This window comes from Capsicum annuum, chromosome 1 (assembly GCF_002878395.1).
Source record: "Capsicum annuum cultivar UCD-10X-F1 chromosome 1, UCD10Xv1.1, whole genome shotgun sequence".
NCBI classification, from domain to species: Eukaryota; Viridiplantae; Streptophyta; class Magnoliopsida; order Solanales; family Solanaceae; genus Capsicum; species Capsicum annuum.
The window spans coordinates 108,480,194-108,497,181 of record NC_061111.1 but is presented as its reverse complement, the minus strand read 5'-3'; the positions used below and the strand labels follow the sequence as shown (position 1 = coordinate 108,497,181).

The window sequence follows — 16,988 nt, the reverse complement described above, 5'->3', positions numbered from 1 at the left end:
CTTTTATTAATAAGGAAAGAATGAATTAAAAAATCAGGTTTAATGACTGCATTAAGGCCAAAAAATATTTTAGGTATGAAACCCATAATAAAGGCAAAAACGTTTAATGACAGCAATAAGGGCAAAAACGTTTTGCCCCCTTTATCTTTCCTTCTTCATTAAAGATTGAGAATAAATAGGGGCTGATTTTTTTATTCAATATCTTCTTTTCTGGAAAAATAATCACTTGGCACTCAAGTGTTGATTGAAAAAGGTTAATTTGGTTTTGGTAGAAGATTGCAGTCCTACAAAGTACAGCGTTGAACGAGTTTTGTGAAAGCTTCAAGAGGTAAGTTTTTTTATTCTCATTTTAGTTATGTTATCTAGATATTATGTAAGTTATTGATCCTGTAGAATTATTGTTTCCGCTGTGCATGTTCTAACACAAACAACCTCTCTGTATTGTTTAGCTCACAACTTCCTATTTTAAGATTTTTTTATCAAAATGGTTAAATGATAGAGTACATATACTAGAGTATATTAAGACACAAAATAAAGAGTGGGACCCACTGACACTATAGGTAGACTAAAATTTCTTTAAGGTTATCTTTTCATTTTCTTTTGAGGGCCTAGAATTTTTCTTAAATGCCCTCAGATTTTTATAATTTATAGGAGTCAGGAGAGAGGATTCGACGAGGGAAATATTGAAGTAATAATAAAGTTAATTTTCTTTAAATTTATGAAGTTGGCTCATAAAATAGACTTTAATATTGTCTTAAAACAATTTATTTATATCACATATCTTTGTTTTGCGACCCTTCATTAAATTTGATTTGAGTACAAAATATTTTGTTCATCTATTTTTAAAAAAAAAATAAAGTTGATTTGATACTTCTGTGTTTTCCTTTTGGACGGAAAGGCATAAGTTGTGTGTCTGACTTGTTAAGGATGGATAGTGAATATGTGTTATTGTACTATAAGAGTGGTTTGGTGTGAGGTACTAAAGTATATAATTTCGGAATAAAATAATATTCTTAGGATAAAAATTTTGATGCGTCGTTTGATTACTAATACTTGGGATAAATTATTCTGGAACTAATAAATAGTACTGGGATAAGTTATCCCACACATATGGTGGTATAACAATCCCAACACAATTTATTCTTGGGATAAACTATAAATTAACAGAATTACCTCCAAATCCTTTAATTATCACTTTTCGTTATATATATATATATATATATATATATATATTATTACTACTATATGTAAGAAAATTGAAGAAGAATTGTGGAAATTTTATGATGATTTCTCATTGATCACTATGCCTCTCTTTATACAAGTATTTTGTATAAAAATAAATAAATAAAAATACAAAGGAAAAAATACTCAGCTATACACTTATTCCAATCCTAACCAATATACTCTAACTATATAACAAACCATAACAAACTATATTCTCTTGCATGGTGAAACATGTGCTGCTCACGTGCTTGCATTAAGCCAAAATTATCCTCATATAATGGTTAATAATTCATCTATCAATATTTCTTTTGGATGGTTGGATCTGTTCCACGTGGCACAATGAAAGAAACATGTGCACTGTTGAAACAACTTTCCCTTTTCAATTTCAGAACATCCTAATTTAGCTCCATTATCCTTTCTTGCTACACTATTTTCTTTTCTTTCTTTCTACTGCTAATGGAGAGTGAAAGTGAAGCATGGATCTTCTTCTTGCCAACATCCCCCCTCAAGTTAGAGGGGAGGGATGAAACCACAAACTTAGACAATAAATTATGATGAGTAGATCCAGAGAGTGGTTTAATAAATAGATCAGCAAATTGATGCTTTGTTAGAGTGAATTGAAGGGAAATAAGACTTGCAATGTGACAAACAAATTGACTGTGAAGCTCCACATGTTTGGTTCTTTCATGGAAAATTGGGTTGTGGGCGATGTGAATCACGGCTTGACTATCAGAGTGAAACGACACCAGTAAAGGAGGAGAAATGAAGAGATCTTCATGCAAACATACTAACCAGGTGATTTTGGCAGTGAGTTTTCGCATTGAGCAGTATTCAGCTTCAGCTGAAGAAAGGGAAATCGAAGCTTGCTTCTTCGATTTCCATGAAACTGGAGAGCCACCAAGGGTGATGAAGAACCCACTGATTGAACGACGAGTGTCCTTGTAGGATCCCCAATCGGCGTCACAAAAAGCTAAGAGCTTCAAAGAGGCATCAGAAGGCAGAAGAATCTCTTGTCTTGGATTCAATTGGAGGTATTTTAACATGCGTAATAAAGCAGCAAAATGAGATTGACAGGGTCTCTGCATAAATTGACTGAGCTGCAGAACAGGGAATACCAGATCTGGACATATCTGAGTAAGGTAGTTCATCTTCCCTACTAAGTGTCTGTAAATTGGAGGATCACTAATAGAAATATCACTGTTTGCTTGTAATTTGATAGAGGGATCCAAAGGAGAATTAACTTTTGAAACATGTGTGCAGTCGAATTCCTCAAGGATATCCAAGGCAAATTTTTATTGAGAAATGATAAAACCTTGTGGTTCTTTGAAAACCTCCATACCCAGGAAATAATGAATCTCCCCTAATTCCTTGACCCTGAATTCTGTATTTAAGAAATATTTAATCTCTGCAATCTCTGTCACATCATTTCCTGTTAACAAAATATCATCTACATACACTGCTAGGATAGATATAAGACCTCCTGAGGTCTTGTAGAATAAAGAATAATCATTTAAAAAGGCTGCATATCCCTTATTGGCAAGAGCACCAGTGAGCCTAAAATACCATTGTCGAGACGTTTGCTTCAAACCAAATAGAGACTTCTTGAGTAGGCATACCTGATTTGGTGATGTAGAATTGAGACCAGGAGGAAGTTTCATGAAAACTTCTTCTTCTAAAGTACCGTGTAATCATATCTAATTGTGAAACCATCCAATTCTTCTTAACTCCCACTGCCAAGAGACACCTGAATATTGTCATTTTGACAACAAGGGAAAAAGTATCACTGTAATTAATCCCTTTCTTTTGAATATCCCCCTCACTACTAGTCTAGCTTTAAATCTCTCTATTGATCCATCTTAAAGAAGTTTTACCTTGTACACTTATTTGCAAGGTAAAGCTCTCTTTTCCACAGGCAGTTCCACAATATCCCAAGTGTTGTTCATTTGCAAAGCTTTAATTTCTACATCCATTGAAGCTTGCCATTCTAGTTGGGATACATCTTGAGAGTAGCTGGTTAGTTCAGAGTAACAATGTAGAGAATGAAAAAGATATTAATTAGGCATGGATAGAGAGTTAAAAGAAAAAATGGGAGCAGAAGGAGGCAAGGCAAAGCATGTATTAGTAAGATTATTGATGTACACACTGCTGCACATAAAATTATGTAGATATCCTGGTTTTTTAGACAACCTTGCTGATCTTCTAGGAGGAATAGGCTGAACAGTTGTAGGTTCTTATCCAGGAGTGGAAGAAGTAGCTGTTGATGTAGGTGTAGGCACAATTGTGTCTTGGGAGGGGGGCACAACATATACTGTAACTTGTGGATTATAGATTACTCGTGGTGGGTCTAAAATTATATCAAAAGAAGGAGTTGGGGATGAAAAAATAGGAGTGGGTGTAACAGAGTTATCAACAAAAGGAAAATGAGTCTCATAAAACATTACATCCCTAGAAATAAAAACTTTTCTAGTTTTATATTCCATAACTTTATATCTTTTTTTACCTTGTGGATATCCTAGAAAACACACTTTGTGGCTCTACGATCAAATTTCCCTATTCCTTAAGATAGAGTTGAACAAAAACAAAGACAACCAAAGATTTTTAGGGATGAATAAGAAGGTGACTGATTGAAGAGTATTTCATAAGGTGATTTTCCTTTCAAAACTTTTGAAGGGAGAATATTAATTAAGTGTGTTGCTGTGAGAACACACTCACCCCAATATGATATAGGAACCTGTGACTGGAAAAATAACCTTCTAGCAATTTCTAAAAGATGTCTATGCTTCCTCTCCACTACCTAATTTTGTTGTGGGGTGGCTACACAACTTTGTTGATGTAGAATGCCATGTTCTTTCAAATAGGCAGCTTCATTAGTCCCTTTTCCAAGCTCTAAAGCATTGTCAAATCTTATGCATTTAACTTTCTTGCTAAACTATCTTTCAACCATGGATAAAAAGAACTTCAAAACTGGAAAAGCATTACTCTTAGTACTTAGCAAATATGTCCAAGTTCCCCTACTATAGTCATCTACAATAGTGAGGAAATATTTATATCCATTATAGGTAGCATTCTTATAAGGGCCCCATGTATCAATTTGAATAAGATCAAAAACTTCTTTAGTTCTTATAGCACTGATGGGAAAAAGGGATCTAGTTTGTTTAGCTTGAGGACAAACATGACATATGAAATCAAAATTATGGGATTGCTTGATAAAACTGAAATGTTTCATTACAGATAAAGACAAATGCCCAAGTCTAGTATGCCAAAGTCTTACATCTGATATAGCATTTACTACAACAGGAAAAGAAACTGGAACAGAAATGGAATTTCTTCCTTTTGAAAAAACAAACAGACTCATTAAAAAAAACTTAAACTAGACTTAGGAATGGTAGGCTGCAAAAGATAGAGCCCCTCTCTAAGATTACCAAAAGCTACCCCCCTCGTCATTGAAAGGTCCTGCAAGATACATTCACTTGAAGTGAATAACATATTATATTTGATTTGATCACTTAGTCTATGCACAGAAAGTAGATTATATTTGAACATTGGAACATGTAGAACATTAGTAAGAATGAGATTGGGGAGAATAGGCACGCTTCCTATATGAGTGACAGTTACCTTGAAAGAATTAACTAAACTAATGTTTAAAGAAAACTGGAGAGGGGTCATAGAAGAAAAAGAAAAAACATCAAAACATGTGTTATGATGCTCCTGAGTCAATGATCCAGGTTGTAGAGTTAAAAACTGAAAAACATGCCCCTGAATATTTAAGAACAGTACTAGCTACTACATTTGCACTGATTTTTGCATTAGGACTCGATTATGATATATGCATTTCCTTTATTATTTGAGCAATCTCTGCTCTTTGCTGAAATACTGAAAGGAGCTATTACCTCCATCCTTGGAGATCTAATAAGTGTTGCTTCCCCTTTCTCTTATGTAACCTTCACCAACCTCATGATTATCTTCTTCTGTGAATGCTGCATTTTCTTTAACCATAGCATTCTTTCCCTTTGTGAATTCAAAATCATCAGGAAAGCCCAACAGCCTAAAACAGTCATCCCTCACATGTCCTTGCTTAAAATACTATGTGCAAGTTACATTGGGGTTATATTTTGCCCTTCTTACTTTTGACTTATTCTGACTGTTACCAGGTCTGTATGCATTAGATCCAGACTTTTGGGGGTAAACCATAACCTTCTAATGTCCAGCTGCATTTCTCTCCAACAGATTTCCACTTCCAGTTCTAAAAACTTGATTTCCATCTCGAATATTTTGTTTCCCCTGATTTGTTACCATGAAAGAGGATGAATCAAAAAAGATCTGTACATTCACATAGATCTCTCTCTGATTTTCATCCTATAGCAACAATGAGTATGCAATATCTAAACTTGGCAAGGGCTTCATCATCAATATATTACCCCTTGGCTGTGCATATATGCCATTTAATCCCATTAAAAATTAAATCAACCTTTGATCTTAGAGGGATTTGGATAATTTTGATTTTCCTTCACATGTGCACATACAAAAACACACTATGTCTGCATTCAAAGAATCTAGTTCATCCCAGATTCTTTTCGTCTTTGTGAAATATCTCGACACATCAGAATTTCTCTAAACTAATGTGCTTAATTCCTTTTGAAGGTGAAAGAATTTGGCTCCATTTGATTTGCCAAATCTTTGCTCAAGACTATCCCAGAGCTCCTTAGCTGTAGTGGAGTAGATAACACTATCTGCAATGTCCTTGGACAGTGTATTTAACAACTAAGAAAATCACCATATCATTGCAGCAGCTCCATTGAGAGAAATCTGGAGAAGTCAAATCTGGCATTTGACAACTGCCATTGATGAAACCAAGCTTCCTCTTGGCTGAAAGTGCTATTAATTTAGATCTTCTCCATCCTGGAAATCCTCTTCTGTCAAACACTGAGTTGATCAGATTTATCCCAAGAGAATCAGATGGATGAAGATAGTAGGGGTGATTGAAATCCACACTTGTTACAGGGGGATTAACAGAGCTGCTTGCAGAATTTTTGCTGCTTACTTCTTCAGTCATTTTCTATTGATTTGAAAAACCTTGATTGTAAAATTTGATGGATTGAGCTCACTTCTCTGATACCATATAAGAAAATTGAAGAAGAATTGTGGAAATTTTCTGATGATTTCTCATTAATCACTATGCATTTCTTTATACAAGTATTTTGTACAAAAATAAATAAAAGAAAATACAAAGGATAAAATACTCAGTTGTACACTTGTCCCAATCCTAACCAATATACTCTAACTATATAACAAACCATAACAATTTATATTCTCTTATATGGTGAAAAATGTGTTGCTCACGTGCTTGCATTAAGCTAAAATTATCTTCATTTAATGGTAAATAATTCATCTATCAATGTTCCTTTTGGATGGTTGGATCTGTTCCACGTGGCACAATGAAAGAAACGTGTGCACTGTTGAAACTACTTTCCCTTTTCAATGTCTGAACATCCTAATTTAGCTCCATTATCCTTTCTTGCTACACCATTTTTCTTTTCTTTCTTTCTACTGCTAATTCAGAGTGAAAGTGAAGCATGGATCTTCTTCTTTCCAACACTATATATAAGAGAGAATGTGAGATTTTAATAGTCCTCGCATTTAATTTTTTTATCATTTTATCTCTAATTTAAATTTTAATTACTTTACAAATTTTCATTCATTTTGATAAATTTGAATAATTTTATGAGCTTATTAAATGCTACAAAAGTGATGAGTCATGAAAAAATGATAGAGAAGTCATAAAAACTATTTATACAATCAAATTAAAAATTGATGCAAGAGTTTATTGTCTTTCTATTTTTTAGAAATGTTTATTAATCTTACTTTAGATTTTTATTTTTCCAAACAAATTTATCGTGAACACGTAATCAATATCTTGACATTCCCTTTCTAACTTAGTACATGTTTAGTTATTAAATAAAAAAATATTTTTTATATATAGCTAAAAAATTTTAAAAAATTAATTTTTTAAAATGTACAAATTAACTCTCAAATATGATACTAAATAATGAAAAATGAGAGTAATTATTTTTCACATTTTTAATAATAAATATTTTTTAACAAAAAATGAGATTATCAACATTTTATAGAATTTAGGACAAAATAAGTAATTTAACATGAAATATTAAAGCTTCATACACGTTTAAGAAATATTAACATAAATTTCTTAACATGTATCTTTAGGAAAAAGAAACTATTAAAGTTTAAAAATAAATTAGCAACTTCTCAATTTTTTTTGTATGGTTTAATATGAAGGAAAATAATTAAGGTGAAGGGTATTTTTGTAAACAAACTATCAATTCTTAAAAAGAATGCAATGCATATTATATTTAGTACCACAAACCAAACAACCACTAAAAAATAATATCAGTATAACTAATCCCAATATAACTAAACCCAACATAACTTGTTTCCCAACCAAACGACCCCTAATTACTTTACTACTTTTTATACTATCTAATAAGAGGCAAAAGGAAGGAGAAGCAGGTAACTCTTCACCAACATGTATGCTTCATCAGCTGCTTGCTCCGTGATTTTATTATGTCATCTCTAATTATAAGTTATTTATGTATTAGAAAATTAATAATATTTAATAAAAAATAGACATTTATGACATGCCTGCTTCAGCTGCTTCACCCAAATTTGACTATGTCACCCATAGTTAATTATTATAAGTCATCTAAATACTAAAAATTAATATTAAAAATTTATTATAAAGTCATCTAAGTATTAAAAAATTAATAATGTTTAATATTAAATTTACTTTACGTTTTATATGAGGTCCATTTAATTTTTTTCCACAAGTATTTTTGTATAGTAATTTTGTTATATCAACTTCTAATTAGTTATTATAAATCATTTAAGACATGTCTGTTTTGTTGTTTCAATCGTGATTTTACTTTGTCACTCCTAATTAATTATTATGAACATTTAAGCATTGTGTCACTTAAATTGAGACTTGAGTAATTATTTCTTTAAAAAGAAAAAAGAAAAATAAAATCTTTTTGAAATAAATAAATAAATAAATCTTATCACTTCTTATTAGTTATTATAAGTCATTAAAGATATGTTTGCTTTGTTGTTTCAATCGTGATTTTACTGTCACTCCTAATTAATTATTATAACCATTTACACATTGTGTCACTTAAATTGAAAACATCAACAACAACAAATCCAGTAAATTCCCACATCGTGGGGTCTGGGGAGGGTAGAGTGTAAGCAGTCCGTACCACTATCTCTAAAGAGGTAAAGAGGCTATTTCCAATAGACCCCCGACTCAAGTCAAAGGACAATATATAAAACATCAAAATCCTGGAACACGATAAAAATAACATAGGTATAACATCCACACAAAATTGTGCATTGCCAAACAAAGGACACCGAGGCCCTCCTACCTACTGACTACGACTCATCCACCCACCTTAGCCCTCTACCCTAATGCTTTTTCTCCATACCTTCCTATCCAGGGTCATGTCCTCAGTCAGTTGTAATCGCTCCAAGTCAAGTTTAATCACTTCTCTCCAGTTTCTCTTCGGTCTACCCCTACCTCTCTTGAAACCATCCAAGGCCAACCTTTCATACCCATGAACTGGGGCATCCGTGCCCCTCCTCATAACATAACCAAGCCATCTCAACCTCACTTCCCGCATTTTATCCTCCACTGATACCACTCCTATCTTCTCCCGAATAATCTTATTTCTAACTCTGTCAGCCCTAGAAAATCTTCACATCCAACACAACATTCTTATTTCTGCCACCTTCAACTTTTGGATATGAGAATTCTTAACCGGCCAACACTCTACTCCATAAAGCATAACCGGTTGGACTGCAACTCTATAGAATTTGCCTTTCAGCTTATGGGGAACCTTCCTATCGCATAAGATTCCCGAAGCGAGCCTCCATTTCATCCAACCTGCCCCAATACGATGAGATACGTCCTCATCTATCTCTCTGTTCCCCTGAATTAAAGACCCAAGGTACTTAAAACTATCTCTCTTGCAAACCGTCAGGGAATCCAACTTCACTACCACCTCCTCCTCTTACTCGAGTCACTAAACTTGCACTCCAAGTACTCCGTTTTGGTCCTACTCAATCGAAACCCTTTAGACTCTAGGGTTTGTCTCCAAACATCCAACTTATCATTAACACCTTGACGCGACTCATCAATCAAAACTACATCATTCGCAAAAAGCATACACCAAGGCATCTCGCCTTGTATACTCCGCGTCAATACATCCATTACCAAGGTGAATAAAAATGGACTAAGAGTTGATCCCTGGTGCAACCCTGTCAAGACCGAAAAATGCTCAAAATCTCCTCCAACTGTTCTTACCCGCGTCTTCGCCCCCTCATAAATGTCCTTAATCGCTCTGATGTACGCCACTGGGACCCCCCTCGTCTCCAAGTATCTCCAAAAAACCTCCCTAGGGACCTTGTTATACGCCTTTTCCAAGTCAATAAATACCATGCAAAGATCCCTTTTCCTCTCTCTATACTGCTCAACCAGTCTTCGCACCAGGTGAATTGCCTCAGTATTAGAGCGATCAGGAATAAAACCAAATTGATTCTCTAAAATAGACACAATATTCCTCAACCTCCGCTCCACCACCCTCTCCCAAATCTTTATTGTGTGACTTAACAACTTTATACCCCGATAGTTATTGCAACTCTAAATGTCACCCTTGTTCTTATATAAAGGGATCATCGTGCTCCATCTCCACGCCTCGAGCATCTTTGCAGACCTTAAAAATGTTGTTAAACAAGTTGGTCAGCCACCTCAACCCTGCCCTGCCAGAGAAATTCTAAAAATCCATTGAGATCTCATCGGGCCCCGTCGCCCTGCCCCTTCGTATCTTGTGAATAGCCTCACTGACCTCCTCTACCTTAAAACGCCAATAATAGCGAAAATTAAGACACTTCCCGGAGTGATCCAACTCCCCTAACACAACACCTCTTTCCCCCTCATCATTTAAGAGCCTATGAAAATACGACTGTCATCTTTTCTTAATAAGGGCTTCTTTCACCAATACTCTACCATCCCCCTTCCCCTAATACACTTCACTTGGTTCAGATCCCGACCCTTTCACTCCCTAACCTTGGCAAGCCTAAACAACCTCTTTTCCCTGTCTTTCTCCTCTAACCCCTTATACAGACTCTCAAAAATTGTTGTCTTAGTAGCCGCAACTGCCTTCTTAGCTAACTTGTACTCCTCTCTACTCACCCGTTTCACCTCTTCAACCTTACTCTTAATCCACTTAGCATAATCCGCATTCTTCATCTCCACCTTCTTCATAACATCTTCATTCCACCACCAATCTCCCCAATACCGGCCAGACCAGCCCCTCGAGATACCCAACACCTCTCCAGCAGACTCCTTGATGCATCCAGTAGCCCTATCCCACATACAATCTATGTCCCCACTATACTCCCAAACCCCCTATCCCCTCCAACTTTGCCCCTATCTCTAAAGCACTAATTGAAGTTACGTTACCCCACCTAACTCTAGGTCGACCCCTCCTACCCTGCCTCTTCTTACCCTTTTTGATAACCAAATCCATCACCAGGAGGCTATGTTGGGTCGCCAGATTCTCACTCGAAATTACCTCACAATTCTTACACTCAGCTCTATCCCCCTTCCTAAGCAGCAAAAAGTCAATCTAAGTCTTGGCTAACCTATTACGGAAAGTAACCAGATGCTCCTTCTTATTCGAAAAGTAGGAATTCACCACCACCAACCCAAAGGCCCTCGCAAAATCCAAAAAAGCAGCTCCCTCATCATTTCTAACCCCAAACCCAAAGCCTCCATGGACATCATCATACCCTAACGGCAATGACCCAATGTTCCCATTAAAATCTCCTCCTAAGAAAATATTCTCTGAACTAGGCACACCTCTAACCACCTCGTCCAAAACCTCCCAAAAACTCTTCTTCTCCTCCTCGTCTAGGCCTACCTGTGGCGCATACGCACTACAGCTGTTCAAAGTACACCCCCTAAGGACCAACTTAATAGTGATCACCCTATCACTAACTCTTTTAACCTCTACTACCTGCTCTCTAAGCTCCTAATCCACTAAGATACCTACGTCATTCCTACGTCTCTCACTACCTGAGTACCACAACTTATACCCATATAAATCCTTAGCCTTAGAACCTACCCACTTGGTCTCCTGGACACACGCAATATCAATTTTTCTCTTCCTCAGAATCTTAACCAGTTCTATCAACTTTCCTTGAAGGGTCCTTATGTTCCACGAGCCTACCCTCAACCTATCAACTTGCTTATCCCCTCCCCTAATACCTCCCACTCCGCATCTCTGACCTAACCCAGCACCAGCCCTCAACCCTACCTCTATCTCCCTAAGACATGACCCTATTCCACCATGTATCACCAAGCTGCTACTCAACAAAAGCACAACAAACGCTAAAACAACAATGACTATAGAAGGCACACTCAAAGCACAAAAAACAATCATAATTTCAAGAACAACAGATGCTAGACACCAATACACAGCAACAGACTGCCCACAATAAATTAGCCCACACAAATTAAAAACAGTGAAGATATCAGATAAAGCGCTATATAGTAAAGTGTGATAAAATAAAGTTCAGAAGTTAGAATTCACCGGGATACATGGATCAAGAGCTTAACTCCTGCTTGCTATGCTGGATTCCGATAATTTGAGGTAGAAAATGGTCATTGAAATATGTCACCGAAACATCACCGGAGGGTCGCCGACGGCAATCGATTCAGTTCGCCTGAACCAATCATGGACCGATCTGCTTCCTCCTCACCTGTAACTCTTTTTTTCTGATTTTATCTCATCGTCGACACTGCTTCTTCCTATCTAGCCATCGCCAGAGTGGAAACAGTGGAAACCCACACACTAGCGAGAGACCAAACCAGCAACAGAGTAAGAAGAAGAGGGGGAAGGAGAGACCAGAGAAGAGAAAGAGAGAGTAACATACTTACCTATCGCTAGCGATATTACTACGTCAGTGTCTGCTTCATCGGAGATGATGCGGTCACGTCAAATGAGATGTTTAAGGAGACGTTAGTTAGAGAGGAAGAGCGTAAGAGAGATGAGAGAGAAAGAAGTAGGAAACACTAAAGCACAAAATTAATTTTTAACTCATGCAATTTTAGCTCGTCAATCTTGGCAGGGAAAATATCATAGACTAAGCTTTTAGAATGGCAAGACTCAAGATTCCAAACCTTTTTTACAACTAAGGTGTAAGTTCGTGTCACTTAAATTGAGATTTGACTAATTATTTTCTTTTAAAAAAAGTAAATTTTGTTTGAAATGAATAAATAAATAAATCTTATAATTTAATTATTATTATAATATTAATTTAATATAAATATTGGGCCCGTGCAATGTCGTAACTAGTACTTTATAGAAGAGCCCTTTAGCAGGCAGCTCAAGTAGGCAGTTGACGATTATCATATTTGTTTCAACTGTCTATTTGCTTCATGATTTTAATATATTATTTATAAAAGTGAGAGGTAAACTAAGTATCTCTATCTCAAATGATAGATAATAGAATTCCATGCAACTTAACCAACTTCATAAGATAAATCCTGTCTTAATCCTCAGCTGAGTACGAAGTATGAACTGGCAAGAAATGGGCTGACTTGGTCATTCTACCAATAATGACCCAAATCGAATCATGTTGACAACGCGTATGAGGCAATCCTATCACAAAATCCATGTTCACCACTTCCCACTTCTAAGTGGGGATGCTGAACTCCTGGAAAGTACCACTAGTTCTCTGGTGCTCAACTTTAACCTGCTGACAATTTGAACACTTAGCCCCAAACTCTGTAATATCTTTCTTCATACCATTACACCAATGTTCACAAATCATAATACATCTTAATGGCTCCTAGGTGGATAGAATATCGCACACCATGTGCTTCTGTATGAATTAGTTGTCTCAGACCATCAACACATGAAACATATAACCTACCTTGAAAACAAAGAACACCATCTCCCCTTTAGAAGACAACCTCCACCTTCTGGTCTCTAACCGCCTCCTTCAACTTAACTAAACTAGGATCTCTATCTTTCTTTTATTTTACTTTGGCAACCAATGAAGATCCAAACCATTCTGAACCTATATACTATCCTCAGTTAAATTAACCAACCAAACAACTAATCTAGCAAGCTGATGAACCTCACAGACTAACTCTTTCTTATCCCATCAACATGAGCAATGCTACCCATGGACAATCTACTAAGGGTATCTGCCACTATATTAGCCTTGCATGGATAATACAACACACTCATATCATAATCTTTCAATAACTCAAGCCACCTTCTCTAATGAAAATTCGTATCTTTTTATGTGAACAACCATCTTCTCTAATGAAGATTCGTATCTTTTTATGTGAACACGTACTATAAACTCTTATGGTTAGTAAACAAGTCAACATGAACTCCAAAAAGATAGTACCTTAAAATTTTCAAGGCAAAAACAACAGCTGCCAACTCAAGATCATAGGTAGGATAGTTCTTTTCATGGGGTTTAAGTTGTCTAGAGGCATAGGTTATGACCTTACCTCTCTGCATCAATACATAACTAAGAAAAACTCGGGAAGCATCACAGTATACAATGAACCCATCTGTACCATCTGATAGAGTCAGAACTGGGGCGAAAGTGAGTCGAGTCTTCAACTCCTGAAAACTCTTCTCACAAGAATCTGACCACTAAAATTTGACTTTCTTCTGAGTCAATCGAGATACGGGGGATGCAATAGAAGACAACCCTTCAACAAACCACCTATAATAGCCAGCTAAACCCAAGAAACTCCTAATATCTAATGGAGAGATGGGTCTAGGCCAGCTTCTTACTGTTTTGGTCTTTTGAGGGTTAACTCGAATGCCATCACTAAAAATAACATGGCCAAGGAAAGCTACTGATCTTATACAAAATTTTCACTTACTGAACTTAGCAAATAATTTATGAGCTCTGAGGTTTTGTAATATAATTCTCAGATGATTTGCATGATTATTCTCTTTGTGGGAATAAACAAGGATATCATCAATGAAGACTGTGACAAACATCTCCAAGTAGTTCTTAAACACTTTGTTCATCAAGACCATGAAAGCTACAGGGGAATTTGTTAGTCCGAAGGATATAACTAGAAATTTAAAGTTACCATATCGAGTTCTGATAGCTATCTTCAGAATGTCACATTCTTTGACTCTAAGTTGATGATAGCCGAACCTGAGGTATATTTTGAGAAATAACTGGCACCCTGAAGTTAGTTGAACAATTCATTAATTCTGGGGAGAGGATACTTATTTTTTATGGTGACTTTGTTTAGCTAATGGTAATCGATGAACATTCTGAGAGAACTGTTTTTCTTATGCACGAACAGGACTGAATCACCCCACGAAAGAAATACTGGTCCAGATGAAACCCTTAACTTAGAGATCTCTTAACTGCTCCTTCAATTCCCTAAGCTCAGCTGAAGCCATTTTGTAGGGTAGAATAGAGATAGGATGGGTATCTGGAAGGAGATCGATTCCAAAGTCGATTTTCCTCTTGGGAGGAACTCTGGGGAGGTCTTTAGGGAACACATCTGAAAACACATTTGCTACTAGAACTGACTCAAGACTCGGGGTCTCATAATTTGGGTCTTTGACCCAGACAATATAGTAAATACACCCTTTGGATATTATCTTTCTTGCTCTAAGATAGGAAACAATCTGACCCCTAAGCACAAAGTACCACCCCTCCATTCAATTATGGTTCATTAGGAAACTGAAACTAAATGACTCTATTTCAACAGTCAAACTGAGGCATAACATGAATGGAGTAAATCAATGCCGAAAATGACATTAAAATCAGTCAACTCTAGCTCCACAAGATCAACTGAAGTAATTTTCTAGGATCAATAACCGGGCAATTTCTGTACATCCATCTGGCTATAATAGATTCACCCACTGGGGTAGACACCAAAAAAGGCTCTGCTAATATTTCGGTACTGAAAGCAAAATTAATGGTTATATAAGGAGGCACAAAAGAAAGTGAAGCTTCGGGGTCTAGTAAAACATAGACATAAAGATAAAAGACCTGTAACGTACCCGTAACCACATCATGAGAACTTTCCTGATCATCTCGAGTCTAGAGAGAGTACAATTTATTCTAGCACTGTCTACTGGTTGCACTGGAAGTAGCACCCTACTGGGTCGGGCGACTGGCTAGACTTCAAGGATGATTGGACTGACCCTGCTGACCAGCCCTTGGGCAATCCCTGACTCTATTGCCTGGCTTGCCACATCCAAAGCACACATCACTTACAACCCTACACTCACATTGATTGTTCCTGCTATATTTTTTGCAGAGTAGATTTGTACGACCATTATTCACACTACCCTAGGACTTAGAGCCTGTCACTCTATCCCAACTATTTTGTCTGAACTTAGGCACTGGTGCACTAGCTGAAGATAGAGTTGGGGCTGAAAATTTTTGATTGAACTGAAAATAGTTACCACCTCCTGACCTTGGCTGAAAAAAACTACCTATCCTGGCCCTCTTACTCTCTCTCTCCTTATTCTTATACTTCTCTTCCTTAATCTGTTGATCATGAACCATGAGTCTAGATAGATAGGTCCATCTCCTTAATCAACATGGAGGTCCTACACTTCTTAACCACACTATCAACTACACCAGATACAAACTACTACACTCCTTAACCACACTATCAGCTACACCAGATACAAACTAACTCATTCTAGACATATTATCCGCCACCATAGTAGGAACATACCTCGCCAACTGAGTAAACTTAAGCGAGTACTCCTTCATACTCATATTACCCTGCTTCAAGTTTATGAGCTCCTGAACCTTAGCTTCCCTCAACTCTAGAGGAAAGAACCTGTCTAAGAAAGCTATGGCAAACTCCTCCCACTCTTAGGCCCTGCATCAACACCTCAGTCCCCCTTCCACTACTTAAATCAGGTGTGACGTACATCTTGCAACTTATATGCAACCAACTCTACAATCTCACTCCAAGTGAAGCCCATGATATCTGTTACTTTCTACACTATATCCAGAAATTCCTATGGATATTCCTCAGACTTGGATCCAGAAAACAGAGGGGGATTCATCCAAGTAAAATCTTGAATCCTAACTGCAGCTGTATTTGCCACTAGATTGACTGGAGCAATAGCCTGTTGGTTGTTCTAAGTAGCTACAGAATGGTCTAGGCTAGTGAAAACAGCCATGAATTCAGCGTGAGAGACATGCTTATTCAGGGGATCTTCCTGAACAGGTAGTGCGAGATGATCCCTGTTCCTTCTTCCGTTGTTTTTTCTAGGAGGCATTCTCTGTAAATGGAATGAATGATAAATTAGAAAGAGGAATTAAATAGAGCTCATGCTCTTTCACACAACATGAACACTGAAAGATGGGATATTTTCCTAAAATGTCTCATAGCCTCTTGTCTATAAGTGTGGCACACTTCACACCCAAGCACAATATTCTACTCAACGTGGCTTTCAAACTCCCTAGGACACTTTAAGATCTTAGGCTCTGATATCAAGTTTTATCACAACTCGAGACTACCCCTTAGTCAATGGTGCTTACAACCACAAGTGATCACAAGCTAACCCATGAGCCGGTACCTGCTGTGAGCACTGAGTAAAACATAAATACAATACATGTGTGCAAGATAAGCTTATAAGATACTACAAATCTAAATATTGAAATACGTATCA

General features: G+C 36.7%; 1 protein-coding gene across 1 annotated transcript in view; it reads right to left on the bottom strand.

Annotated features, from left to right (window-relative positions):
- LOC107876932 overlaps positions 1-12,138 on the bottom strand; it is a 56,665-nt gene extending 44,527 nt beyond the window's left edge. Inside the window, exon 1 of the mRNA XM_047406850.1 lies at positions 11,886-12,138. Coding sequence (XP_047262806.1) covers positions 11,886-11,895 — 10 coding nt within the window. The 5' untranslated portion in view covers positions 11,896-12,138. The remainder of the gene's footprint in view (positions 1-11,885) is intronic.
- Positions 12,139-16,988: the final 4,850 nt, after the last annotated feature.